Below are 27,426 nucleotides of genomic sequence, written 5' to 3' on the forward strand. Positions count from 1 at the left end.
CGAAGCTTCCGTTTACAGAAACAGTTTATTACATTTCAGACGCAAACAGAAAAACATGGGCAAGAAAAAGACTCGCTTCATCTTGCGCTTGTGAGGAGTCGTGGGCTTTGCATCGTGCTACAACAAAATCGTCTTCCGTAATACGAAAGAAGCAACGTGATCCAGATGTGCTATTAATAAATAAAAGTGAAAACAGCCACACGTACAGCTTAAGGCGAAAGAAAATAGTAGCGTCATTCAGGCTTTTTTTTTTTTTTTTTTGTTTTTTTTAAATTGGGGAGGGACGGCTTTTCTTCCAGTTATGGATACACGCCACATCATCAAGTGGACCGTTTCAAATTATGACGGATGTTCTCAGACGGTGTCGGCGTACAGAGGCGGCGGAGGAATAAGTTCCAGCTCGGAGAGGTCCACTTCCTGTTCGCTGTCATCCACAACACCCCCCCCCCCAAAAAAAAAAAAAAAAAAAAAAAACTAAGATGAGTCTCATCCAGTGTACCACAGACAAGAATATGAAAAATCAAAATAAAGAGCAGTTTTAGGTCAGTACTTACGGATAAGGAAGCTCCTCGACAGCACACAAGAAGCCTGGATGAAGGAGAAAAGAGGAAAATGTCACACGCATTCAGTCAAATATTCACTTCTTCACATGCACAAGCAATAATTGAAATATTCTCGGAAAGAGAAATTGTCCTTCAAAAGTGAACAGTTTGGAGCCTCCCGGGAGATCCAAAAAATTTCTGTGACATGAGCGGCAACAGAAGGGGAAACGCTCACTTGTCGGCTCGGCACTTGGGAGCAGGCACAATGGAGAGAAAAATTGTGGTGGTCAATACATATTGTCATTTACACGAAAAGCACAAATCATTCATTGTGTAATATTATACTTAGTCGGAGTGGGAGCGCCACTATCAGGAAAGTCGCCAAAATCGTCTTTGGCGTGTTCGAAGAAGATGGCCAGCTTCTGCAGGGCTTGGTGTCTTGTCCTTAATAGGACACAAAATGCATATTTCTTTCCAAAAAATCTACAGGATGTCTCCACATGTAACCGAAAGAATGTACATCTCTAGTATAGTCGTTGAAAATGTTGCAGGCTTGCTACAGATTCAGATTTTTAGCTTATTATTACTTTTTTTAAATTATGAAGCAATTTCTGGTAATTCTTTCAAAAAAAAAAAAAAAAGCCCCCAAGTCTTAACTTAAATGATGAGGTGGGCTGTTGTGTACGCACCTCACATGAAAAGTCGCAATTGTCTCAAGCGCAACAAAAGTTCAACACTAAACAAAATGAAAAAGATTTGCTCTAAACTGACAAAAAAAAAAAAAAAAAGACTGCACATACATTGCACAAAGGAGACTAGCCAACTTCCTACATTTACATCTTTTTACATTTCTCAACTTACTGTGTGTGCTGATCCTCAAAGTTGGCGTCGCTCAACGTGCGCCGAGTGTCAGCGAGGTCAGCTGCTGTCAAAGTCACGCACGCCAGGGGGCGGTGGCGAGCAGGTGAAGGAAAGAAAGCCACAAAAAGAGGAAGACAACAATTTTGACCACAACAACAGAAGAATTCTGCTGGAACTACATTAATACACGCTGGCGTCACCTCAAGGGGGAAACGCTTGAGTTCTTGTGGTAAACTTCAAAAGAAGCACGCCAACAATTTGCACTCACGTGTTTCAGGCGCTGACGTTGCTTGATGGGGAAAGCTACAAGGATAAAAAAGGGGGTTGGGGGGTGGGGGGGGCGCACACACTCAAGTTTTGTATTTTGGGAAAAAAAAAAAAAAGTCATTCATAATATTTTGGAGAGCATTTTGTGCATCATCGGGGGACCGCAGAAAATGATCCAATTTCATCTCAAATTAGATTCAATGATGAGAACAATTAAATTATCAGCATAAAATTGTTGCTTCCTGCAATTAAGTAAAATGATTTATATCATAGCTACATTAGAGGCGAGGGCAAAAGGAAAAAAAAAATAAAATAAAGGGTGGTGGGGGGGGGCGTTCCATCAATTTTTTTTCCCCACATATTTTGTGTGTTTTGCATAAGAACTGCAATCCAAAAGACAACACAAAGATGATCCCGAAGGGGAGTTTTCACAAACGTCCCACTTGAAACAGAAGAAAAAAAAAAAAAAAAAAAATCATTCGCCCAGAAAGTTCGGGGTTCCTTCTCTACATGCTAATCAAGATTGGAGTACGACAAAGAACTAAACACCGCTGAAATATTTCCAGTTCCTCAAACCTGAATTGGTGGTTATAGTGAAAAGACAACCCTAAATGGACATAAAAGAAATCTGAAAAATGGTAACCCTGAATGGAGAAACCGTTGGCAAATGCGTCCCCCTTACTGGCTGTCGTAGATGGCTGGCAGCGTCTCGTCGTCGCAGGCCCACTCCTCGCTGTCATCGGTGACTGAGGAGGGAAAGAAAACGGCTTCGGTGAAGAATCGCCGGCGTGCGCACTTTAATGCCGCCATTAAAGTGCCTTCACCATCAGAAAAAGCGCAACAATTTAGATCGAGTCACTCTGAGCTTTGTTTACCAAGCGTGGCACAACAAAAAAAAAATCAATTTTTTGGGGGCCAAATGAATAACGATGACTTTGGACTGGCGTGCAGTCCGCCCATCTGAGCGACAAGCTTCTTCATAGTTTCTTTCCAAAACGGTGGCCGTCCCCATCGACTTAAAAAAAAAAAAAAATGACAAACCAACCCATCTTTTGACAAATATTTTGGAAAACGCTTCTGGAAGGAAACCGTTCCCAGACTTTTTTTTTTGCATTTCTTTATGGCAATCACCTGAATTGTAACATCACAATTCAGGTAACTTGCACCAAACATCCAGTGCCAAATTTCTCACACGATTCGGGAGCTAAGCTATGCGAACATCCTCCACTTTCAAGCAGAAGATTGACGACGCGCAAATCCAAGCAGAGCGTCACAGCGTGGCCTTCTGAAAAAGCCACACAAACTTTTGTTTATTCTGCGACGCGGTGGGCGGGAGGCGGCCCGTTTGGCGACAGATTACATCCGCATGTGCCACTTACCGACCGCTAAGTGGATCGGGACCGGGTGATTGGCCAAAAATGGGCAGAATCCGCCAGCCTTGTGGAGGTTTCGCTCCCGACGCCATTGTGCTCGCAGTGGAGAACTTTAGGATTACATTTGTTGAGCCTTATGCTCATTTCCACATAAACTAGTAATTAACGTAGACAATTTCAGTGCGCTTTCCACGGTTTCAAGCAGGAACGTGGAATTTGAAAATGACCCCAATAAAATCTAACAATCGCTTAACCCAGTTTTTTGTTTTAACTTAGGAGGGCATCTAAATGTTTTGTGGTGGGGAAAAAAAAAACAAAGAAAAAAATGAATTTGAACATCTATGAACTGCAAATGAGCAACCAAATTTTAGCAGTTACTTTTAGGGCACCAGTAGCATAAACTGTATACATTTTTTTTTTAATTTGTAATACTCACAACTGCTTGTGACCACAAGATGGCTTGAAGATCTGGAGAAAGAAAGACAAAGAAAAAAAAAAAAAAAAGAAAAAAAAATGAGCGATCACAAGGCGAGCTGACGCTTGCGCGTTGGGTACCTGCTGCCGACGCTGATGGTGTCACCGTCCACGTTGGGAGCCCGTCCGGCCGCTTGGGCCTTTTTGCCCAGTTCCAGCATCTCCCTGATATTAAGCTCCACGTTCATCACCGAGATGTAACCGTCTGCGAAAAGCCAGACACAGCGTGGACGCCGAAGGGCTCGACAGGACAAAAAAAAAAAAAAACTGCGGGTGAAACTCACATTTTCTGCCCGCGTCCCGTGCCAGCCATTTGCCTTTGGGGCAGTTGGTAGTTCGGATGATGCTGACGGTGTCCCCGCTTTTGACAGGAAGGTCGTTCTTGCGGAGTTTGCTGGCCACCATCACCTTGGCGTGGTACATCGGCTCCTCGTCGCCCGTCACCTGGCGAGACACACCGCGGCCTTCGCTTTCGACATCAAACATCATTTCCCAAGTAAACATTAGAAATCACTCAAGAACGTGACTAAAAAGATAGAAGCCAGGTCCCAACTAATTGCTGGGTGCAATCAAATAAATACACAGCACTCTAAAATGAACATTTCCTTTTCCGGTAAATATAACAGCTCGTGCCACTCAAGTGGCAAGTAATACGGTGCTTTACGTTTACTTTGACCAATAACCAAAAATAATAAATCCTATACAAGGTGTAAAATGCCAACGGCTTGATCTGACGGAAAATAGGAAGTGTTTTGTGACTTATGGGGCATACTGTACTCATCTTTTCATCTGTTAATGTCCACATACTTTGCTTATTTGTGGGAGGGTCAATTATTTGCCGCACAAGCACAAATAAAGCCGTCCCGACGTTACGGGAGTCGCGTTACTGCCTCTGAGCACTACAATGAAGGACTGCGGTGTAGCAAAACATTTGAACAGTATCTTCAACTAATAAAAGCATCATCTGGACCTACTTTAAATTTCTTTTTCATTTCATTTTCTCTCTTCTCCCTTTCCTTTTGCTCCTTTTTCTCCTTCTCCAGGCGGTGCTTCTCCCTCTTCTTGCGTTCCTTATAGGCAGCCGTGTTGGGGCTATGAAAAAGCAAAACTGAGCGTTCAGCGGAAACAAAAACTCATTTTCCATTAAACGTTACGAGGGTCAACAGAACCGTACGCCGGTGAGACTGATGTGAAGGCAAACGGAACGTCGTCCCATTTTAATGAAAGCGCCAGCTACGTACCTGGAGACCTGATTATGGGATGGATGTTCTCCTGAGACGCTGCCCCTGTTTGATCAGCGCAGTGGGGGGGGGGGGAAGAAGAAAGAAAAAAAAAAAAAAAAAAAAAAAAAAAAAAAAAAAAAAAAATCAAAAATGTGGTGCTCCGTCCGTCCGGCAAAAACAATTAAAACGCAAAATGCTCGTACCATGGATTCCGTGGCCAAATGTTAAGCGCCGCCGCCGCCTCCTCTTTCTGGAAGTAAACAACACACGTTATTATTTACTAGCACAGAAAAATGAGAAAATCAATCTGATGTAAAATTATTTACCGCAGGAGGGTTGCCGTCAGCGTATGGATCTGAAAGAAAAGGTTAACACTTAGTTCTTGAAGGGTTATTCCGGAAAAACTTGATCAATCAATCATCATCCTTACTCTTCGGGTTGCCTTTTTGCTTGTGCGAGTTTTGGCACACGAAGAATTTGTTGAGGTTTTCCACATCTTCATAAACATTTTCACACTCATAGTCTCGTTCACTGACATCGGGAGGAAAACAACCCAAAAGAAATTCAGTGTGTAGAAAGAAACGACGCATTTTTATTACCGTTCACCTCGTCTGTGCGCAAATCCCATCGCGAGTCGCCACGGCTCGGAGACCGAGCTCGTTCTCGTCTCGGGCGGACTCGGCAGCCGACAGTTCAGCCTCATCGGCGTCCTCGCTCGGAACGCCCCGGTCCGGTGTGACGCACCCGGTCACGTTTGACGGCTCAGGGAAGACGGCCGAACGAGGAGCTATTCCGTTCCGACTGCCGAGTCGCAGCCGGCGGACGACGCAGCTTTCGTCGGTTCCCGCCGGAGAACACGCGTCAGATTGTGGAGGTCCAGGGTCGGTGGGCGCAGGAGGCGGAGAGCCAAGACCTCTCAAATCCAGAACCTCGAGGTCCAACGCAGCAATATCTACAGCTTCGCTCTCCGTGGGCTCCATCTCTGGATTCTCAAAGTCCGGAAAGACGGGAGCATCCGGGACAGCGCCGGAGATCGGCCTTTCGGACTCCAGACCCGTGGCTGGCTCTTGGCTGATATCTTTTATCGCCTCTATGAAAAGAAAAAGCAGCACTTGAGCAGATGTACGTGCTCACCACAAATATTTCAAATTCAAAAACCACAGTGGTGTCCAGAAAAAAAAATAGAAAAGGGGGAAGTGGGGTGTGGGGTGGGGGGGGGGGGGGGCAGAACTGTTGACACACCGCGAATTGAAGGCTGGCGGTAATGTCTGAGAGCGACTAATGGAGGTCTGGGAGGCTTTCCTGGTTTTGCCCCGAGTGACCCCAAGTCCGGCAGAGGATTCTTTTGAGGAGATGGGTGGGAAGGAAGTCCAGCAGCGGCAGGAGGAGCTTCGGCTTTATCCGGGCGACACTGCTTCATAAATGCAGGCTCTGCGGGGACAGCCATATTCAGAAGAACACAAATATGATTTCTTGAGTGCACGAGACCACAACACGACAACGTTTGCAAGGTACTTCGGGCAGAGTTGGTGACTTTGGAGAAAGGTCGGGCAGAGATGCAAGACAGGTGCGGGAGAGCGACGGGCGGCGGAGGAAGCGGCGGTAGGTCGGGCTCCACGTTCTGCGGGTCCTTCAGCGGCGGAGGGAACGCCCACTCGCTCGATCCGACGTCGGGGGAACGCAGACTTTTTGGTTTGCTGGAAATCGATACGTGCCGGCGGGAGAACTTCTTCTTGGCCCTCTCGAAGGTGCTGATGACGCGACTGTCAGAGTCAACGCTGCCCTCTGCTGACGGAGGAGTGACCGAGACGTTTGGACTGGAGAGGCGCCACTCCGCGCTTAACTGGTCTCCGTGGAGCCAAACGCCGTCGTCCGACGTCCGCTTCGGCACGGAGGGCAGCTCGCCAGGAGCGCTGGAAGGCCTGCTGGTCAATTCAGCATATGTGGGTTCCTCTTCACTTTCTGTGCTAAACTTTGACACTTTCAGCGGCTTCAAAGCGAGCAGCAAATTATTCTTCCTGGGTTTTATTTGCGGGATGTTTTCTTTCGCCGGCTCTTGTTCTTGTCGAGATGCTGTTGCGGCTTGCGGGTCACTCTTGTGCTCTTTGGCACACAGGACAGGAAGCACTCTCGGCATGCGTCGCTCTTTGAAGGACTGCTTTTTTGCGCCGTCTGCGCTCGCGGGCCGAGAAGACGGGGAGATCCGCGGCGGTGGTGGTGGAAATGAAATGGTCCGTTTCCCCCCAGAAGCTCGCAGTTCATCCCTGAAGATAACTCGGGGAACCACACTTGTCTTGTTCTCTGCGGCAACGTTGAGACTGCCAACCACTGAGCTGCAGTGTCCTCCAGCAGGAGGAAGGATTTTGGGTTTTTCCGCTACGGCGGGTCGAGTGCTTTTGGACTGAGCCAGAAGAGCTTCCTCTTGAAACTTGGCCCGCAGAGCTTTGACGTTTATTTGACCTTCCTGGGGGGGGGGGGGGGGGGGGGAGCATTCAATTAATTAATTGGTACTGCTAACATTTGAATGAATCCTCCCCAAACGTTTCACTTCAATACCTAAATTAGATCTGCCTAGAATGTTTCTTTTTTTTAAGTTGGTTCTATTGTATTCAATTTAATAAGCACTTTCACATTGACCAAAAACTAAGTAAAACATGTCTAGCAACAACAACAAATTGTTTGGCATTGATGAAGTGTTTGTATAATTGCCACGCTAACCTGTTGGATTCTTGTGGCGGATGTCTTTTTTTTTTTTTTTTTTAATCGAAAGCAAAATGAAAATAACTTCATAAACAAAATTACGAGCCTCGCCTGAGCTAGCTAGCTAGCTAGCGACTAGCTGGCTTACGTTGGCTAGCACAGGTACGCAAAAGGACGCCGGACAGCCGACAAAACTCATATTTCCTCACCTCCTCCATCGTCGCTGCTCTCGTTGGTCACCGCTGAGCGTGGACGCTCGCGACTTTGGTGCTTTTCGGGCGGCGGAGCCTCCTGCGTGCTGAAGTTTAGAATTTTTAAGTATCGAATTGGAAAGTGGCAACTGCGCATGCGTAATATACCGGCGCCATCGTGATTGCTGAACTGAAAGGAAACAGCGCTGCTATAGACAAAAATAACATTGAAAACATCTACACATATTTTGCAGTTCATGGAGAGAAAAAAATAAAACATCGCCAGGATTAAAATGGAGTAGGATCATCCCAGACAAACAAATAAAGCTGAGCAAACAGAAACTGGGAGAAGGTAAATGTCCAACAAATCTTGCCCACTGTAATGGAGGTCGAGAGCCACAGTTGTAATTTTATTTTTATTTTTGTAATCGTTTTGGAAACTATCGCACAGTCATTTGAATATCAAACGTGAAATATGTTGTCTTGTTTTTTACGCCGAGGATATGTTGGAACTTTGGGTTTTGCCGTTCATAACTTTGGCAAGAGTCTTTTGTTGACACTTCATCAATCATTCACAGCGGTCGGTCGAGATTGCATCGTCAGGAAGACCCCCACGGATGACAACGGCCCCTTTTGTGAGGTTTGCTTTTCAATCTAATCCTGTTCAGCATGGGAAGTATAATTCATTTTCTCCTATGTCTGTGCACGCTGCATCTTTGGGTCAATTTCGGCACTGATGTAAATGCTCACAGGGGACAATGGCCACCGGCTCGTAACAGGTGCGGCGTATATTCTCTTGAGATTTTATGAATTCTGCACGTCGCTGCCTGTGGGAATAGAAGTGAGATGATTATTATTTTTTTCAAATGTATTTGTATTTTTCTCCAGGACCAGCGGCGCTGCTGTTAGGAGGCTTAGAGCAGTTAGTAGGCCAATACCCATCGACTGCAAAGTGGGCAGCTGGTCATCATGGACAGAATGTAACTCATGCACAGACCAAAAGGTAAAAAGTATTTCGAATACGTGACTAAACGCTGCCATTTACAAATGTCATATGATGTGACTGTGCTGCTGTCAACAAGTTGGAGAATGATGAAAATCATTTGGAGCTTTGTCAGGTCGCTTCAATGAAATGGCAGTCGGGATAAAAGTCCAACGTGCCCAATGGGAATAAGCAGTCCTGCTCAAGTGACATTTTTGAATTTCTGACTGATATTTTCTTGATGTCATTTTAAAAGCGAGCGCATAGACAATGGATAGGTTTCCGATGACGCCATCTTGTGTGTCATGGAGGTCAAAGAACACAGGTGATGAGTAAACTGTGAAGTTTTTTTTTTTTTTTCCATCGTTAATTTATCCGATTGGTCTAAGGGTGGCGGTGACATCATTGGAAACCGGTCCGTTGGATCCACCGGAACGATCGATTCCAAGCTCTTTACTTTACTCCTTTGCGTCAACTCTCCCAGTTCCGTTTCCGCTACCTGGAGAAAGCGTCACAATTTGGCGGCGCGCCGTGCTTGGAGACGCTGTGGGAGACGCTGGCTTGTCCCACGACGACCGCCGAGTGTCTGGTGCCCGATTACTGTGGCGAGAGCTTCACCTGCAAAGAATCAGGCGAGTTCCGTCAACGTCTGCGCGCCAACAACGTGCAAGGGCACTACTTTCGGGCTGATCAGCCAGAAACTGACAAAGCCGCTCCGAGGATATTGTAGTGCGTTGGGTTTGTGGTTGCCATGGCAATGAGAGCGATGCTATCAAAAGCAAGACGGTCCAATTCGTTCTGATGGTGTTCATTTTAAGGTACGCTCACTGCACGTCGACTCTTTATTGCACGTTAACTCCCGCAGGCCGCTGCATCGGCCAGTCCCTGCGCTGTAACGGAGAGGCGGACTGTGACGACTTTTCCGACGAGGAGGGCTGCGAAGAGTACAAGCGGCGCAGCGACAAGTGCGCCACCATCCTGGCCATCCCCGGCGCCGAGCGCGGCACGCAGGGGTAAACGCTCTCACGCCGGCGACACGCGTGTAAAGTGAGCACGTCAGTGTGAAACACGGCGACAGAGAGGCTTAGCAAAGAAATTTCACGTTTACGGTACTCAAGACAACTCCAACAAATCTTTCTGTCTTTTTCTGCCTTTCGTTTACAGCAGTGGCACAATTACCGTAAGCTACTCCAAATGAAGACGCTCGTACAAACGTTTAGATTTTTACATTTCCCGGAACTCTCCTTGGCAAGCTTGACTCAATAGGACCATCGTAGTGACTCGGGAGGGGGTGGCACGGTGGATCAGCTCGAAAGCGTTGGCCTCACAGTTTTGAGGACCGGGATTTTCTCCGGGCACTCCACACCCCCAAAACATGTAACATTAACTGGACACTCTAAATTGCGCGTAGGTGTGATTGTGAGTGCGGGTGTTTGTCTCCATGTTCAGGGTGTACCCCGCCTCGTGCCCGTCGACAGCCGGGATAGGCTCCGGCACTCCTTGCGACCCCTGTGAGGATAAGCGGCAAAGAAGATGGATTGATGGGTGACTAGGGAGGTTCAGAGGCATGTTTATTTCGACGGATAGAATTGCTTAACAACTGAAAAATATTTGCATTTCCAAAAGATACGTATGTAGTTTGTGTCTGGCGATGGTTTCAGCTACAACGCCTTGACTGGAGAATTTGTGAATCACGTGCTTGACCCGAAGTACTTTGGAGGAAAATGTGAATATGTGTACAACGGCGAATGGAGAAAATTCACCTACGACTCGTTCTGTGAGAATCTGCACCACAATGAAGATGAGAAACACTACAGGAAGCCGCACAACTACCACACCTACCGCTTCGTGGTACTGCGATTTATTTCGGTGTGCACGTTACTCGATGGAGTCAACCGACGCGTCCTAAATGCGAGTTTGCGTTCATGCAGGCGGAGGCCACGTCAGAGGGCACTCAGGAATATTACAGCGACGCGGTCAGCCTGCTCAACGCCAGGAAAACGATGAGCTCCTTCAACGCGGGCGTTACGGTCGGCGTCTATTACGTGCAAGTGGGACTGAGCGGGAGCGAGGAGTCCGAGTTCCTCAAAAATATATCGCGGCATAAAAGCCAGGTAGAGTGTCCGCATCGCGCCAAGCGGGTTCGTCGTTCATATGGATGTACACACACGGTGGAATCTCCAAAGAGTAACCAGCCAAAAACGGCTACCATTTGTAGTCGGTGTAAAGTTGATGGAAAAATGTCCACATTTGTAAACACTGACCGGTTTTAGTCATCTTGTACTTGTGTGATGAATTAGGAATGTTCAAATATTGCCCGTACAGTTCATTGATGATGAGCCAGGAACGAATGAAATCTTTCCTCTGAGGAAAAGTCATGAGCAACCTGGCGTTTAACGGAGATGCCGTCGCATTTTTACCTTTTACCTGAAAACAAGTTCAGCGTCCTTCGCATGGCCATGAAGACAATATCGCCGTTGCCACTGCAAATACGCGCTTACCATAATTCCCGGCCTACAGAGCGCACCTGCTTATAAGCCTCACCCAGTGCATTTGTAAAGGAAATACCATTTGATACGGACAGAAGCCGCACCTGTTTGAAAGGCCGCAAGTGCCCACAGTGAAACAAGAGATATTTAACCGAACCCTAAGAAAGACGGTCCGCAGAGAGTTTAACGCCGACGCTAGCGCTGCGGTAATGCTAACGCTAGCGCTAACAGGGTTGATTAAAAAAAAAAAAAAACATACCGGTAAAAATCACAGAGACACGGCAGTAACACGCTAGCGCAGCGCTAACAGGGCCGGGCCGGGCCGGGCCGGTGAAAGTCACTTCCTTGGCACATATATTCCACCCGTCTGACTCTTTACCTTTTCCGCTGGAGTGCCCCCTTGTGGCTGTTGGGGGGAAAAAAATCCACAAATTAGCAGCATCACCTCATAAACCGCAAAGTTGAAAGCCTGTGAAAAAAGTCGCAGTGGAAATTGCGGTACTTGCGATGGCTTCTTTTTGCAGAATCATGAGATTTCGTGTCATGATATTACAATGAGCGGTGAGCACATCTGCCTCACAGTTCTGAGGTTGAGAGTTTGAATCCGGGCCCTGGCCTTCTCGTGTTGTTTTTGCATGCTCTGGTTTTCCAAAAAGACGCAAGATTGTCTTTGGTGTCGATTTCATGCTGATGGGGGATTCGGAATGAACATCCTCCGCCCGCTAAAATGTCTCGCACGAGTGATTTTGGTTTGCAGGACCTCGGTTTCGTCAGGATTTGGTCCAAAGTGGAAACGGCGCACTTCAAGATGAGAAGCAACGGTCTGATGCTCCACGAGGATTTCTACCTGTCGCTGATGGAGCTGCCCGAGCAGTACGACTTTGGCATGTATTCGCGCTTCTTCGACGCATTTGGTACCCACTACGTCACGGAGGGGGCGATGGGAGGAACCCTGGAATACGTGCTGGTGGTCAACAAAACGTCCATGGCTGAATCGAGTAGGACGGACCTTCTCGCCGACTCGTTTGTAGACCGCAAGCACGTCGAGGTGAACCTTTTGCATCCCTTTGCAGAACTCGAATGGAAGCAGGCCGGTTCGTGTTTCGGGGGTTCTGTCGGGTTGAGCGCTCCGATCGGCAGCTACGTAAAGGCGGAACTGGCCGTGGGAGGGCAATTATGTAAAAAAGGTGGACCTTTATCACATGGTGAGACACGATATTGGTATTGATATTTGCTTGAATGCAAAGGGAATGTTGTAAATAGGACACAAGTGGGGGGTTGCACTTTTCAAATCACGAGCAAGGTTTGAAGTCTGCGATGGGTTAGGACAAAAACTAACACCCTCCCCCTCAAGTGCCCTCGGGATTGCGACACATTTATGGACCTTTCCTTGCTGTCGTTATTATTTTGATAAAAGTTACTTCTAAAAACTTTTCCGTCCTGCAGCGTCCAGCAGCGGCTCGTCCGCGATTAAGGACGTTCTGACGCTGGTGAAGGGCGGTTACACCGACACCAGCGGCGGCTTGGTGGTCATCAGGGATCCCGACGCCTACCGCAAGTGGGGGGCGAGCCTTAAATACAACCCGACAGTCGTGGAACAGGAGGTAAGACCCCCAGTTTTGACAATTATGTACAGTGAAGCAACTTGCTCAGGAATAACAATCGTAACAATGGCAAAAACAATGAAAATTATAGAGGGTGACGGACGACTAGATGTTTAAAGACATCACGTGTTAACGATGCGAAGAATAATTATGCTCGACTTGATATCGTAAACCGTCGGGGGAATCTCTCTCTCTCTCTCTCTCTCTCTCTCTCTTTCCGAGCCAGATCATGCCAATCCATGAGCTGGTGCGCCTCAGCACAGCCTTTGACCAAGTCGGAGCCCGACTGGCTAACCTGCAGAGGGCATTGGAGGAGTACCAGCAGCAGTTCAGCGCCTGCCGCTGCGCCCCCTGCAGGCACAACGGGGTCCCCGTGCTCGCCGGGACGTCGTGCAGCTGCGTCTGTAAGCCGGGCTACCGAGGACAGGCGTGCGAGGACACCCTTCGAACTGGTGAGCCAATGAGAAGCGGCGATCCGCGTGATCTTCTTGTAAAGTTTTTGTTCTCGCGAAACTGGAATCGTTACTTAAACGTGATCTGCGGTCGTGTTGACTGTCTGTCGCCTTCCGCCAACAGGGACCGGAACGGATGGGTCGTGGTCCTGCTGGGGGGTTTGGTCCGCTTGCACATCCGGGACGAAACGGCGTACCAGGACCTGCGATAATCCGCCGCCCGACGGAGGCGGAGCTACGTGCCTGGGCTCCTCCTCTCAGTCGCAGCGCTGTTGACCTAACAAGCGTGACGGCGCGTCAAGTCTTTTATGCAATAATTGTGACTTCCCACTTTGAGTTTCAAAACAACTAAATCCAAACTCCTTTCCTTGTGGATGAGTTTGTTGTTGCGTCGTCCGTCACCTTATCGTGCTGGAGGGGATTTTGTGTCCCAATGATCGGAGGAGCCAAGTTGTCTGGGGGTTGCGTACCGTGCCAGTCTTCTGCCATGCCAATCACGACCCTACCATTTGAGTATTGACACATTTTTACAATAATTATGATATGGTTTTAAATGGTAAAGACGCAGAAAAAGAGATTCGACGTAGTTGGAAGGGAATTTAATGGACGTGTGCGAGTCGGGCTCCGTTAAAAGCACTCGGCGGACTCCTGCTGCAAGCCTCCGCACGGCAGGCCTCCGTCGCCGGGCGGCGGGTTGTCGCAGCGGCGGCTCCTGGTCTTCGTTCTTCCGGCGCAGGAGGACCACGAACCCCAGCAGCTCCAGCCGCCGTCGACGGCGATATCTGTCGGACGACATCGGCGTTGTGCGTGGGCGTGCCCGAGAGAGACGATGCTAACGTCGTCTGAGCGAACCTTTCTGTCTGTGCGTCACCTCGCAGCCGCGGCCGCCGTAGCCGACGGGACACACGCAGTCGCATCTGGTGCCTGTTCAGGATGACGTCGTGTATTTTGTTTCTATCAGGGCTACGGTAGCTGGGCACTTGATGGGAGTTGTTTGATTAGATTTGACTGAATAATATGCTGGACACTATCTGAGAGCTATTTGTTGTGATACATATGAGGTTGCGCCCTCCAGCCCGACGAGAGGCCTTTCTGGTGTCGGGACGAGCGTCGACGGTTGGATCGGTACCTCTGAGTACGGCCACGCCATTATTGCGGCAAGGAGCGCATCGACACGAGCTGGCCTCTTCCAAGTACTCCAAAAGGGCCCGTTTCAGGTTTCTCTTCAGGGCGGCGTCCTGGCTGAAGTCTCTGGAGGTGATCAGCTCGTACAGCGGTCGGGTCTAAGGAGGGGGACACGCAACGCCCACAAGTGAACCTTGACTGTGTTTTTTCATTTGGAACGTTTTCCCTTTGGTTTACTCTCAAACTTGGCTCTGATCAAGGCAGCTGCTTGGCCCTGAGGGGCCTTTGCCAATTTTGTTGACAACGTGAACCACTTTTCCCGGTAAATGCGTCCACTTCCGTCAAGACTGATCTCCAGCTAGACGTGAACAAAATTGCAAATGATTGTTTTTCTTTTCTCCAGAGTAAGAGTTTTTCTTTGTCAACGTGATGTAGGAATTTCAATTAAAAAGTCAACGACTGTACGTATTTCTGCCAGGAGAGCAGAAGTCCTCAACTTAGCAGGGTTAACGGAACGTCACTCAAAAGGACAAACCCGGAAAAAAAAAAAAAGGAAAGATCGTCTCCAAGGACTTCTTTGCAATTTGTCGACCGGACTTTTTGAATGGTTTTTTTTTTTTTTTTTGTCCCCTTGGGTGACCTTGGACCACTTTGGGTTTGGGCCTCATGAGCCCCAATTTGGATTCCTTCTTCCTTTTTGTTGAATGCAGCACATCTCTCCGGAAGTGAAGCTCGGGAAAACGATGAAATGTGCAAAGCCCTCCCGCGAGTGAAGGATTTGAGAGGAAAAAGCGGCGTCTTTTTTTTTTTAGATCTCCACTGGGGATTCAATTCAGTGTCACCGGTCGAAAGCCGTGATGAGGAAGTGAAAACCTTTTGGCAGAAATTGGAAACGCGACACGTACTTGAAAGGCTTTGAGGTTCTCAACTGGTGGGCCGGGACCCAAAAGTGGATCGCAGGTTGGAACGCTATTTTTTTAGGCGAGAAGGATGAATAGTATATCGTCGACGATGAGGAAAATGTTTTCGTTTCACGTCTGCTGTCTCATTTTATGAGCCGACCTCCGGTTTGGCCACCAACGCTTTCATCTATTCACTCGTTAGAAGTTTGACATGCGCAGTCGAGTCATCGTGGCGGACAAAAGATATTTCCCAGGAACATTTCAGCGGTCGTGGCGCTGACGTCAGCTTTGGCTATTGCTGATCGGGGTTCCCTTCGAGTCAGTCAAGCATTGGTTGCTAGCTTGGTCTCTCTTCAGTCACACACTTCAAAATGGAGCAGAGTCTTGTACCGTTCTGCGAAGGAAGTCTGGGTTGAAGCGCACTCCCTCGCCCCACAGCTTCATCAGCTCCGGAGAGGGAAGTTTCTGGGACACCAAAGCGGTGATGGACTCGCTGCTGCCCCCTCTGACCACCGCCACAGTGTCCTCCACCATGCGACCATTTGCGGTGTCCTCTGGAAGGAGACGGTCCCATCCAACGTAAAAACGGACTTCATTGGGTGTTGCCGTTGCTTTCTTACCTCCCATCTCATTGAGGAGGCCGTCACAGGATCCTCCCTGAAAGCCCACCGACACGTAAACGCCGTATATGTTGGCGCCGATCTTAAATCCTGACTGCGTGCACGATTTGTAGTCTGTCAACGAGTAATCTAGAGCAACAAAGAGTGGGAGGGAGGTGACCGCTTTCTGGTCATGCCAATACGTAACGCTACCGCGGTCAAAAGGCACGTCGCCGTCCGTCTTTCGCCCTCAAAAGTATTCTCCTCCAACTAGCCGAACAACAAATCCTTTTGACCTCACTCGATGATAAAGATGATTCTGATTCTGACACACTTACCCGACTTCTGCAGCTTTTCTTTGTCCAGGATGATGGTGTGCTCGTAGGAGCCTCCGAGGGCGGCCTCTGTGGCGTAGTGCGTCCCGTAGTCTCTGTAGATCTGCCTGTACTCGCCATAAACGTAGGCCTGAGGCAAAGCTCGCAGACGCCGCAGGAACTCCGGGCTCAGCATCAGGTTGTCCGGCTTGAGCATGTACTGGGCCAACTCCAGCTCGGCTTTGGCCCTGATGAAGCTGTTCGCCTGGTCAGTCGTCGGGATTTCGATTATTTTCTGGCAGGACCGCCGAGGCGTTTTTTTTTTGCAAGTAAAGACGTCTCGTCTCAACCTTTCCGGAGGCCCGACGAATCTTCTGCTCCGACTTGGAGTATTTGGCATTGTCGTGGTTGAAGCCAAATTCAAAAACACCCGGGATGGCAAATCCAAAGGAGACGGTCGTTTGGGTCTTCCGCTCCTTCAGGGTGTGGTCCTTGTAGTCCGAGTACGACTCGAAAGCGTCCAGAGTGAAATCGTACGAGCCTTTCGTCTGTGAACAGATGCGCCCGTTACGGTGCCGAAGTAGTTGTCATGGCAAAAGCGTCCATTTTGACACGGTTGTTTGTGAATACATGTACATGTACCGCCCGGCGTACCTGCAACGTGTACTGCTGCAAGTTGTGCGGCTTCCTGAATCGGACATCCTGGATGTAGTGAGGCAGACAATTGCCGGCGTAGTATCTGTTATCCAGGACGACTCCCTCCAGCTTGCTATTCAAGATGCTAATACTGGAGAAAAGATTAATTAGACTGTATGAGGTGAGCTCGACACGTCCGAGAAACGCAACCGACCCCTTGGCGAGGCTCTCGATGCCCCAGTACTCCTCAGCCTCGTGCCTGCAGGGCTTCCGACTCGTCCTGCATCCCGCTTCGTCGGACATGTCGCCGCAGTCGTCCTCCCCGTTACACTGCAGCGTTCGTGGGATGCAGCGACCTGCGGGGACGGCGCGTTACGGGACCCCGACAATTCAAGGATTCCGGGACTTTGAACGGTTTACGCGTGAAATGGCTCGAAATTTCCGAGACTTGCGAGACGTAAACAGTGGGAGAAAATCTTATTTATAAAAGCTGCAAGGATTTGGATGCAATGGATGTTGAATTGCCGAAAATATTGACACCATCGTTTCATGGTCCTGCTACTTGAAAATAAAGTGTCGGAATGAATAGGCACGGGTGTTCCGGTTTCACCGTTCAAAAGGACGTTTCCGGAAGAAACCCATTTCCCCAGCCCGGTGGTCCCGCACGGGATGCTCCGTAGCCTCCTGCCCGAGGGGAGCGCACGAAAGTGAGGGTGTGCGAGGTGGGCTGAGTTTCAATAGGGAAACCACGTGTGCTGTCCCCGTTTACTGAAGTCTCCTACAGATGCTTTGCTGTCCAAAACGGTTTCAAGTGAAGACTTGCAGACGATGCGAGTGTGACCTTGCCTGTTTGACTGCACAGGAAGCCTTCGCACAGGGGGATGTTGTTGCAGGTGTAACGCGCTGGAACCTCGCAGACTTCCTCCTCCCTGCCGTGAAAATCGCACGGCTCCCCTCCGAACTGTGACGGCTGGCTCAGCTTGGCGAAGCGATACTGCGGACGGTGGACAAGGAGTGAAAGAAAGCCCGTTAGGTGACGACGACGCCGACAGCCGAAATCACATCAGCGGGCTCTTTTCAACTTGCCACTTTCAAAGCTTTTACATGAAGTCAATCGAATATGCCGGCAAATAATTCTCATATGTTGTCAGCACATACGTTTAATACCAGTTGAAAGTCAAATTGCATTTTAGAAAGAGTGAAACAGAAACAAAGCAAGCAAGCAAGCAAGCAAAAACAAAACAAACAAAAAAAAAGATTCACTGCTTCTAAAGTTTCATGATGTCTTTCAAATCTTGTTTTTCTTCTTCGCGCTGGACAACTGCCAATCGCCCTTGGCCAGTCAATGACTGCAGTTCCTGCGGACTCGGTGAATGCAGGCCGTGCAGGCCCGATTGTTTCTCTCCAAGGTCATTTTGCTTACCTTTCCCTGGATGGCTAACGTGCAGTTACGTGTACTTTACACTGAGAAGTTCCCAGGCTTGCAACAATCGGGCACGAGTAGCAGTACCGGTACTGACAAACGGAGATCAAGCAGATTGGGAGCGATTCCAACCCCTTTGCGTATTTTGCCGTCCCGGCCGGACTTACCCTTTTCCCCTGACAAACGTCACAGCGTGACCACGGACTCCACTCGGACAGGACGCAGTCCACGGGCTGAACCGAGCGAGCTTCACGGGCCCTCCCGTCCTCACCGCTGCCCGACGTCAAAGCGACTGTACTGCGGTGACATCGAACGTGCGCGTGTTCAAAACTTTTGCGCCTCATTACGCCTGCAAACCAAATCTTAGGTAATCAGACTCGAGAAAGAAACGTGAGCGAGGGCAACTCTTACCTTGCCAGCGACAAGCTGAGCGCCGCCGAGACGAGGAGACGGCAGCCCAAAGCCAGCCCGGTCGCCGAAGCCATCGTTGGCCGGCCGGGGCGAACTCAACTCTCAAAGTCAACACGCCGAGCGCGACGCTCAACTAACGCACGACGCCGCTTGGGCACCTGCGAGGTCGCTGACCCTTCGTGGGGAACGCGGCGCGCTCCCGTTTGGACAAGCGATTTCCCAGTTCGTCCGCAATTGCAGAGATTTCACCGCCGTCCCGTTGTTTACTTTCTCTCAAGATTATTTCGGGAATCGAATCCCAAACAAACGCAGATCGTGTGCTGTGGATGAAAAGGATAAGTGCATCCCGGTGACTTGTAGTTTTTATTGATTGCACAACTGGACTTTGAACTTGATTTAGTCCCGCTCGTTTTGACACAAGCGCACGAGTCTTTGCTCGCTTTGAGAAATAAAAGCAACGGAGCACTTCGCTGGTGCGGCCCACGTCCGCTCGTCGGTAGCATCTTTAACTGACAGCATTTGCATTTCCACTGATAATCGACCGGGAACATCCGTTGCGGTGAATGAATATCGCATCACCATTTTCCCAAAAGAAACACCATCCACCTTATTGCCCAGGCCGCTTATCCTCACAAGTGTCACAGGAGAACCCGAGCCAGCTTTGGGCGAAATGGGGACTTCACCCTGAACCGGTCGCTAGTCAAGTCCAAATGGCAGATGTCAACACCATCACTGAGCAGGAATGGATCTTGCGCTCCCTGCACCAAAGTCAGCCGTGTGTAGCACTACACCATCAGTGACTTTGACAGAAATACCAAAACTGTGCAAAGGATTTCTGCTTTAATTTCTACTTCCCTGCAAGCTAATCTTGGTGCATTCCTTTGTTGTAAAGAGTCTGCGATAGAATACAAATTACAAATATAGAAAAGGGCTGTCAAAACTTTGTTCTCCAAAGGCCACATAGAGAAAAATCACAAACATTCTTTGAGTTGTTGACGATGCATTAAAAATGGTGAAATCACTTCATCAGGAAAATATACATTAAAATGTTTGAAAAAGCTGCTAAGTCATCACAGTCAAGTCAAAGGTGATCGGCCAAAGGGTTGCGACCTGTCCGGGTTTTGCAGGGGCCCACCGCCCCGGATTCACCGGCCAATAGCGCCCCCCCCCCGACCGACACTGACCAGCGAGCACACTACAAGATGAAAATACTCAAAGCACTTACTGAGGATCAGCAAAGTGATATGTTGACAAATTCGACCTTGGCACCGACCAGAAAGCATTTTTGCTTCTGACGCTAAATTATTTTTATTCACCGGGGGCGTTTTGAAGATAAATGTTTCCCAATTTGAGTTGTCACGAGTTTCTTTGCATCGCGACATGTGTAGAAAAAACATGTACAGTATTAGTAGTGCTTGATTTTAGGCGTATCGCACCTATGGGGGATGCACTTTTCTTTTCTTCCCCCAAAAGTGACAAACGTCAGTTTTAATGTATGCCATGGGCCGCGAAATAAGTGGATGCTGGGCAGCAAACGGCCCCCGGGCCCTCATTTGGAAACCCCCAGATTAGCTCACATTGTGAAAAAAAAATTAAAAAGCAAGCTGGCAATCACATGATATTTTATTTGTGACACGGGTACAGCGGATGGGAGAGTAAACGTGTACAAAAGTCCTTTTTTTTCCTCTTTTTCATATTTCTTAAATCCATAAATAAAATTGACAAAATAGTTTGGACTATTTCATGTTTTCTCACACAAGCAGGGGGGGAGGGGGGGGGGACAGTGGTAAATCGTAACTCTAGCGGTTTATAGTGAGCTTTCTATATTGATTGATATAAATAAAATCATTTCAGGGGTTGGAGGACATCAAATGTTCCCGAAAAGCAGGAGCAGGTGAAAACGGCAAAAGAGGCGGGGAGAGGAGTCGCAAACAAATGCACGTGAAGGTTCCGAGGAGAGACCCGTGGGCGCGGCCTTCAGGTGCACGACGCGGGTACGGCGGGCCTTCTTGTCATCGAGCGTGGAAAACACATTTCACAGTTCATATCTCACCTTACCAAACAGAAACAAAGACATTTGCCCAAAAAAGAAAAATGGCAGCCAAAGAGTAACAACAAACAAAGGCCGATTCGTATGGCACCGAGACGAACGCTGGGAAAGACTTAAGACCGACTAAATAAATAGTTAATAGTGCCCAGTTGAATTTCTATATTGATGCGAAACCAATTTTGTTGTCAGCGGCCTGAAGAGGACGTCTACTGAAATAACGCAAAGGGCGTTTGTGTGCTTGAGAGCAAAATAGAAAGCCGCCGACCGCAAATGGACGCGGGACGCCGTGAAAAACGTCGCCCGTCGCCTCGCGCTTCTCCTCGCGGCCCACGGGAGTGAAGGGCAAACACACACGCGCACAAAAAAAAAACGACAAAAATGAGCGAGCAACGACGTCGCAGCCGTCTGAGTTGTCCTGTAGACGCACGCGCGTGCAGTGGCCTCCCGCTGCACTAACGGGTCCAAGGTGAAAGGTCACTTCCTGGCCGAAAGGTTACTTGATTGATTGGATGATAGCGCCACAGTCGGTTCGTTTTGTCGCCAACAACTTTGAGCCTCAAACGATGATTAAAAACAAAAACAGGAGTCGAATCTTTGTCATCCGTTTGCTGCAAATGTTCAAGACACTCATCTGTCACTTTTGCTTGAGTCTTTTTTTTCCGTCTGTCGCCCTCCTCAAGCTTCTGTTATGATCTTCATAGATAGCCTCGGCCTCCTTAAAAAAAAAAAAAAAAAAAAAAAAGAGAGAAGCCGTGTCATTACACATATGACCGTTAGATGGCGACGTTGGGCCTTTCAGTTTCAGGACGTGAGCGTCGGTCAATTGGGGGGACAAAAATAAAAATGGAGAATGTAATCTTAATAAAACAGCAGAGACAGTGGAGATGAAGCGAGCGGGACAGATAGGACGCAAAGGGAAGCGCTCGGCCCATCGGTGAAGAATGACGAAATACCCGCTGCGCTGTCGTCTAGCTGGCTTCCTGCGGCCTCGCCGGGTCCCGCGATGGGTCGCCGGCTACGTCGGGCAAAGGAGACGTCGGCCTCGCGGCGGCAGAGTCCTGGGCGAGAGAAGCTCGCATATTGACCAACTTCGAACTCGACATTTAGAAAACGACAACCGCTTTTCCTCTCGTTCGTTCCGAGCCGCGCAGAGTATTTGACCTTTAACCCTGAACTGTCTCGACATTCTGTCCATAAACAAGGTTAAAGGTAAACAATGCGACTTTGACAAAATCGATCCCATGACATTGTCTTCGGTGTGGCTAAACACGCAAAGAAAAGATCTTTTGTGACAATAACAGACGAGTACTGCACGTGACACGAGTCGCTCGTCCGAGCCAAACGTCGGATTTTATTGACAGATTTGAACTTTACCGATTGCTCCTGGCCGGAGTCGACCCGGAGGCGATCGACGGCTCGGGAGTCCGAAGAAGAGTTCTGCGGAGGGGCCGGCGTGGACGCTGCTGAATTGGAGACACGCAAAAGAAAGCGTCGTCAGGGATGTACGGAAACCGAAAGTCGATCGCGGCTGGAAGAGTAAAACCATCAGTAAATATGTGCAGTGTTGTTGCTCACTTGCCGTGTGCGCATGAATACGTCGGTTCGTCCTTCATGGGGCGACGCGCGGCAAAACGCAACATCTCGTTGAATTCAAGCGCAAAAAAAAAAAAAAAACCAAACGTATGAAGAAACAACGGGGAACAAAAATGCAGATTTTCAGCCAGAATCCTTCACCTGAGGGCGGGCACAGAGGTCCAGGTGGGGGGTGGCAATTGAGCGGGGATTTTCTAACTACTACATGCAGCTTTCCCCCCACCAAATGATGAAGACGGTAAACAAGTAAGATAACACAACATATTCTCGCTCTGTTAATGAGTCAAATGCAGATTAAAATTCCACATTTGGAACTTGGATATAAATTGGATCTGCAAGTGGACTTTGGCGACACGTCGTCACCTCTTTTTCGTCTTTTTTTTTGTTGCGCGTGCCGACGTGGAAACCGAAGTCCGGCCGCAGCGTCGCTGGGTCTCGGGACCAAAAAAAAACAAAAAAAAACCCAACAACGAAACAAACAAACTCAGCATATATTTGCCGTCCTCCAAAGTGCAAGCGTCCTTATTTTTTGCAGGCGTTAAGACTCACGTGATTCAGTCGACGGCGACGGGGAGGCCCCCGGGCTCAAGGTCATCCGAGACAGATCAAGGTCGCTGCCTTCTTCTTCCGGAGCAGCAGGGGGCGTGTCGGTTCCGCCGACGAGGCCGCTCTCCGACACCCCGGCGGGGCCCTCCCCCGCCTCCGGGCCGTCTTTTTCCAGGCTGAGCCGCCTCCGCAGGGGGGCGGGGTCGGCCGCGTGCCGCGGGCTGGCGATGGCCGAAGGAGGGGCGGACAGGTCGCAGGCTTGGGGGCGCACGGCGGTAACGGGCACCAGACTTTGGAGCACGGCGGCCGGGACGGTCTGGGCCGGCACGTAAGCCGCCATGGCCGCCCACTGCTGCTGGCTGGCCCGGAAAATGTTGGCCTGGCTCCAGATGACGGGCTGACCCCCGGGCAGGACTTGGGCCACCTGCAGGGGCCCCTGCACGGGGAAGGCCAGAGTCTGGTTCTGGCCGGCAAAGGGCTGCTGGCCCCACTGGGTCGCCTGCACGGGGCCCATGGTCATGTAACCTGGCGAGGCGACGGAACCCAAAAGGAAAAAGTCACGCGCATCACGGCCGAAGGAAGACAAAAACCAAAGTTTTGCTCAAGTCACCTGACGGCACCGAGGCGGGGCTGAAGGGGGCGTACATCTCGGCGGGGTTGTGCGGCTGCGGCTGGCGGCCGATCCTGCTCGGGTCCAGCGTGTTGGCGGGCGACGGGGGCATCTGGGGAGGGCGCGGCAAGGAACCCGACTTCATCCGAGACGTCTCGCTCGTCTCCGTTCGCGCAGAAAAAGGTCACGTATTTTCCGTACCGTAAGGCGCATAGAATAGATGCTACGCTGCAGGCTGGGGTTTCGTTATGCATCCGTTAGATGGACCTGCGCTCAAGGCTCAATATTGATCCATATATTGGGCGCATCGGATTGATTAGAAGGCGCGCCGTTGGCTTTTTGAGAAAATGAAAGGCTTTTAGGTGCGCCTAACAGTGCGGAAACTACCATACTGAAAAGGGGCCCGCCCGTCACGAAGGGGGCAGGTGCGTCCACGTCTGACGTTTGGAAATGTTCGGAAATACAACAGAATCTTTCTACCCCTAAAAGAAAAAAAATTGACTGTTGTTGATTTTTGCAATTATCTGAAAACCGTGAGCTCATGCTGGAGATGTTTGCTAATCTCCCCGCAGCTCCACACATAATCAATCGTGCGACAGGTTACGACCACACATAACACACCAATCCATCCATCCATCCATCCGTCTATTTTCTTAACCGCTTATCCTCACAAGGGCAGCGGGAGTGCCGCATCCATACGGTAATTGCCCAAAATACGAGTAAACGACGTTAAAACAAATGGAACTCACTATTATGCTGATATGAAAACATAACCTCTTGGACGAGAAGAGGATCAAATACGACTACCAAATTGAAATAGAAAAAGTGAAATTAAAAAAAAAAAAAAACAAAGCACCTGGCATGAAAATCAGTGGCGCTTTAATTTCTTTTTAAAGGAGATCTGACTTTGTTGTTGTTGTTGGTGACTATCAAATGATATTTTATCTGATATTTATAAAGCAGTGTTACCCCCTCCCCAACAACCTCCACCACACCTGACTCTCTCCCCCCCCCCAAAAAAAAGAAAGAAAGAAAGAAAATGGATTTCTCGTTCCCTCACTTCTGCGTATTTGCTGTAAAACAATCGCCGATGTTTGAAACTTAGGGCGGAGAATGCGCCCGCTTTGAACTTTGAACTTGGAACTTGGAAGGTCATATCGTTTGCCCGGAATCGAAGGCGACGTTTGCACGGCGCGGGCGGCACTCACCGAGGGAGGAGTGGACATGTCGCCGAAAAGATCAAAGTGGTTGATATTCTGCGAAAAGGAACCAAAGGGGGGAGACAGCAAAAGTACAGTCACGCATCACCAAAATGGAATATTCAACAGCCATCAATCAGCGCATAGACTCGGGCGGCCGTTTGTGGCGTTATCAGAAAATGGATCTTGAACGGGCCTTTCACGCCTCGCTATAATTGAGTGGGTGAGGGGCTATTCAGTCCCATCAAACAGACTGATTAGATATTGTCGTGTCCGCCAATCGCAAGGGTCCTCGAGAGCCCGACCTGCTGACGGAAGACGCTTCTGGAAGCGCTCGACGGAGATAAAGAGGCCACGTTATGACGGGGGCCGCGACCCGAGATGCGGAAGCGCGTGAAATGCGTCTGGGGCCATGCACAAGCACACGATGAAGCACCACAAAAGCACAGAAGACGGGAGGATTCGCATGCTGTAAATAAAGCCTCGCACGTGGAAACAAAACATTCCCACAACACAAAGGAAGAAGAACAACCGCACGGGAGACGTCCCGGCGATGCAAAACGGGTCTTTAATGTCCTGTGCGACATGAGCCGTCTCGCGACCGCCGAGCGCGTTTGGGGAGGAGTCAACGAGTGCGCACGCGTCGGGGGAGCTCTCGGCTCCGACTGAATGAACAGACAAGCAGTAACACTTTGAGATATGGAGCCGCCGCCGCCGCCGCCGGGGGGGTCTGATACGACGGCAAAGGCGAGACAGAAGCGCTCTGCTAGGATTTGTTTTATTCGGCAAATCTCTCGAAGAAACCAATTGAAGAGGTTGTTGCTGCATGATGGATGATATGAATTTTTTTTTTGTTATGGTTTCTTTGGATGAATGGGAGGAAAATGCTTTCAGTGTTTTCCTAAATGAAGTGACTTGAATGCTAAATGCAGCTTGACAGTGGACTACACCAAGGGCTCTATTTTCATAGACGGCGCGGCTCAGGCGAGGGGGGGGGGGTCAGATCCTGATTTCCCTTCCAAATTCAAAAACTTTGCCAAATCGGAAGAGCGGTCCGTGACGAGCCGGGCCTTCGGAGGCAGCGAGGGCGCGACCTCTGACCTGCGCCCGGCACACTCGCAACTTAAGCGTGCTGAGACCTCGTCAACGTCCGGCGCCGGAGGCGGACCTTTGGTCTAACTCAACTTTGGTGAATCGGATTTGAGGTGTGCAGGCAGACAGGTACGAGGCAGATTTCCTTCATAAATGAGTGGAAAAGCGGGCATCACACCCTCTGAATCATTGTACAAATCCATTCTGCGGACCCATTTTTATTTGTCACTCATAAATCATCCAACATGGCCTGCACAGCTATGAGGGGCCACCAACATTTGGGGGTGGAGATCGATAATTGATCTTTGAGCGCATTTAATAAGTGTAACCGCTATCTCCTTGACTGTTTCCGCACAAAGCCAAAAAGCAGTGACACCGCACGGATTGCTGCCGTTACGATTTGTTGCGCAATATTTCAAGGGACTGAGAGGAGCCGCTTCGATTGGACATGATTGAAATCCCGCCCACAGCGGCGCAGACGTCCGTCTTTTCAAAATGCCTGCTCGCGTTGGTTTGTGAAATCAGCAAAAGCTCATTTTTTTTTTCCCCCCCCTCGGCGCAGACTGCTGCCACCCGCCACGGTCGGAGCTACGCGGCTGCCCCCACCCCAGACAGAAAGCGGACAACCCCCGAATGCGCGACATAGCGTTTCTCCGGGTTCAAAGTTAGGAGTAGCACTCCCGCTTAGTCGACAATTCATTTTGGCCAGCCCGCCCAAAGGTTTGCGGCTGCGCCCCTGCAGCCCTTCACGCCCGATTTACACCCGTCACAAAAATAGAGCCCAAAGACTAAATGGCTACACTCCATGCAGCTCAAGCTAGCAACACCCCACCTACAAACCTCACAGCGTCATCCTCACAGACAAACAATATGCCGATTTTGTCTGGGCCACCCGGCCGGAACTGGCATCGTAATTGGAACAGCGCTGGGTTTTTTTGGGGGGGATTTCGAATGTCCTGTGAACTTGCAGGCGCGGCCATGTTTACGGTTGATCAATCAGTCGTCAGATTTTCTTCAAGAGGATCCGAAAGAGAGGTTTGCGGGTGGAGGCGTACAGAAACAAATAATACTACTACTACTAATAATAATCCAAATAAAAGAACACCTACAGTCATGAAATGGCGTTTTGGGACATCATAGATGCCTTCCTTCTGCTGACTGGTTGGGACCTGCATTGGATCGGAGGTCGGTTCAAATGTGAGTAGCATGGCAACACCGTTTCGCTCATCATTTAACAAGTTCACTATTTCATAGCAAGACTTGAAAGTTTTGTACTGTCTGCCAAAGACCGAAAAGCTTACGACATCCGTTTTGATTTAGTCCATTTCTGATGTCATTTGATGTTTGAAGCGATGGGATTCAGGGAATTCTACTGTAGCCCTGCTGAATCCGTTCGAGTTCAGTCAGTATCGATCGGTCGGCCGACTATTAAGAAAAGCTCTCGTTATTCTGCCCAAGTGGAGCTTTTGCCTCAGCTGATACGGCAGTCACGTGAGTGCGCCGTCGCTTTAAAGCTCTCCGCCCGTCTCTCTTCACTCCCTGAGGCGGTCCGGTCCCCCCCCCCCCCCCCCGCCCCCAATGTCTATTGATCTTGTTTCAGTGGCAGATCAAATGGCGTGGCACGCGATTAATCTCTCCCGCTCTCTTCCTCGGCACATTTCATCTTCAGAGGCCAAAAGCGGAGGAGGAAAGCGGCAGAGAGAAAGGAAGGACGGGAGGAGAGCGTCGGATTAGACCGTACAACAGGTCCCCGAAGTCCGAGCCGCTC

General features: G+C 49.5%; 3 protein-coding genes across 6 annotated transcripts in view; 1 reads left to right on the forward strand and 2 right to left on the reverse strand.

The window, feature by feature from the left end:
• Window positions 1-25: 25 nt before the first annotated feature.
• On the reverse strand, window positions 26-7,800 carry si:ch211-188c16.1 (uncharacterized protein LOC562677 homolog). 2 transcript variants are annotated; one of them, XM_061839058.1, is made up of 19 exons: window positions 7,650-7,800; window positions 6,256-7,204; window positions 5,983-6,171; window positions 5,347-5,830; window positions 5,171-5,271; window positions 5,067-5,095; window positions 4,944-4,990; window positions 4,759-4,803; window positions 4,492-4,609; window positions 3,802-3,961; window positions 3,599-3,722; window positions 3,480-3,511; window positions 2,353-2,416; window positions 1,672-1,706; window positions 1,404-1,464; window positions 888-986; window positions 778-791; window positions 555-588; window positions 26-424 (listed from the first exon to the last, which is right to left on the reverse strand). In XM_061839058.1, exons 1-19 carry the CDS (start codon window positions 7,656-7,658, stop codon window positions 355-357), a joined length of 2,664 nt encoding a protein of 887 aa, XP_061695042.1. In that variant the 5' UTR covers window positions 7,659-7,800; the 3' UTR covers window positions 26-354. The 2 variants fall into 2 exon arrangements, with proteins under 2 accessions (XP_061695042.1, XP_061695041.1); XM_061839057.1 differs by having other exon boundaries at window positions 1,404-1,467.
• Window positions 7,656-13,569, forward strand: c8a (complement component 8, alpha polypeptide). Of its 3 annotated transcripts, XM_061839059.1 has the most exons (15): window positions 7,656-7,790; window positions 7,886-7,983; window positions 8,210-8,271; window positions 8,384-8,410; window positions 8,520-8,634; window positions 9,098-9,245; window positions 9,479-9,626; window positions 10,063-10,158; window positions 10,275-10,464; window positions 10,545-10,727; window positions 11,860-12,100; window positions 12,176-12,307; window positions 12,549-12,706; window positions 12,933-13,158; window positions 13,283-13,569. In XM_061839059.1, exons 3-15 carry the CDS (start codon window positions 8,249-8,251, stop codon window positions 13,432-13,434), a joined length of 1,839 nt encoding a protein of 612 aa, XP_061695043.1. In that variant the 5' UTR covers window positions 7,656-7,790; window positions 7,886-7,983; window positions 8,210-8,248; the 3' UTR covers window positions 13,435-13,569. The 3 variants fall into 3 exon arrangements, with proteins under 3 accessions (XP_061695043.1, XP_061695044.1, XP_061695045.1); XM_061839060.1 differs by lacking the exons at window positions 7,656-7,790; window positions 7,886-7,983; window positions 8,210-8,271; window positions 10,063-10,158 and having other exon boundaries at window positions 8,301-8,410; XM_061839061.1 differs by lacking the exons at window positions 7,656-7,790; window positions 7,886-7,983; window positions 8,210-8,271; window positions 10,063-10,158 and having other exon boundaries at window positions 8,301-8,410; window positions 8,526-8,634.
• A 186-nt stretch (window positions 13,570-13,755) lies between these two features.
• LOC133511068 (complement component C8 beta chain-like) overlaps window positions 13,756-27,426 on the reverse strand; it is a 66,244-nt gene continuing 52,573 nt past the window's right edge. The window contains exons 10-27 of the mRNA XM_061839657.1: window positions 26,768-26,827; window positions 24,576-24,623; window positions 23,368-23,479; window positions 22,761-23,282; window positions 21,993-22,081; window positions 21,592-21,676; window positions 18,569-18,662; window positions 18,325-18,454; window positions 17,581-17,728; window positions 16,949-17,090; window positions 16,753-16,885; window positions 16,449-16,646; window positions 16,123-16,363; window positions 15,806-15,934; window positions 15,576-15,739; window positions 14,288-14,441; window positions 14,011-14,082; window positions 13,756-13,940 (exon numbers count right to left, since the gene is read on the reverse strand). Coding sequence (XP_061695641.1) covers window positions 13,786-13,940; window positions 14,011-14,082; window positions 14,288-14,441; window positions 15,576-15,739; window positions 15,806-15,934; window positions 16,123-16,363; window positions 16,449-16,646; window positions 16,753-16,885; window positions 16,949-17,090; window positions 17,581-17,728; window positions 18,325-18,454; window positions 18,569-18,662; window positions 21,592-21,676; window positions 21,993-22,081; window positions 22,761-23,282; window positions 23,368-23,479; window positions 24,576-24,623; window positions 26,768-26,827 — 2,676 coding nt within the window. The 3' untranslated portion in view covers window positions 13,756-13,785. The remainder of the gene's footprint in view (window positions 13,941-14,010; window positions 14,083-14,287; window positions 14,442-15,575; window positions 15,740-15,805; window positions 15,935-16,122; window positions 16,364-16,448; window positions 16,647-16,752; window positions 16,886-16,948; window positions 17,091-17,580; window positions 17,729-18,324; window positions 18,455-18,568; window positions 18,663-21,591; window positions 21,677-21,992; window positions 22,082-22,760; window positions 23,283-23,367; window positions 23,480-24,575; window positions 24,624-26,767; window positions 26,828-27,426) is intronic.

Source organism: Syngnathoides biaculeatus, chromosome 13 (assembly GCF_019802595.1).
Source record: "Syngnathoides biaculeatus isolate LvHL_M chromosome 13, ASM1980259v1, whole genome shotgun sequence".
In the NCBI taxonomy this organism is placed as follows: domain Eukaryota; kingdom Metazoa; phylum Chordata; class Actinopteri; order Syngnathiformes; family Syngnathidae; genus Syngnathoides; species Syngnathoides biaculeatus.

Excerpts from the sequence above, each read along its gene's own strand:
- si:ch211-188c16.1 (XM_061839057.1), bottom strand. Across the intron at positions 4,991-5,066 it reads CTGACGGCAACCCTCCTGCG|AAAGAGGAGGCGGCGGCGGC; the intron begins GTAAATAATTTT and ends GTTTACTTCCAG. Across the intron at positions 3,723-3,801 it reads ACGGGACGCGGGCAGAAAAT|ACGGTTACATCTCGGTGATG; the intron begins GTGAGTTTCACC and ends GGCTTTTCGCAG.
- c8a (XM_061839059.1), top strand. The coding sequence starts at position 8,249 with ATGACAACGGCCCCTTTTGTGAG. Across the intron at positions 9,246-9,478 it reads CTTCACCTGCAAAGAATCAG|GCCGCTGCATCGGCCAGTCC; the intron begins GCGAGTTCCGTC and ends TAACTCCCGCAG. Across the intron at positions 12,308-12,548 it reads AGGTGGACCTTTATCACATG|CGTCCAGCAGCGGCTCGTCC; the intron begins GTGAGACACGAT and ends TCCGTCCTGCAG.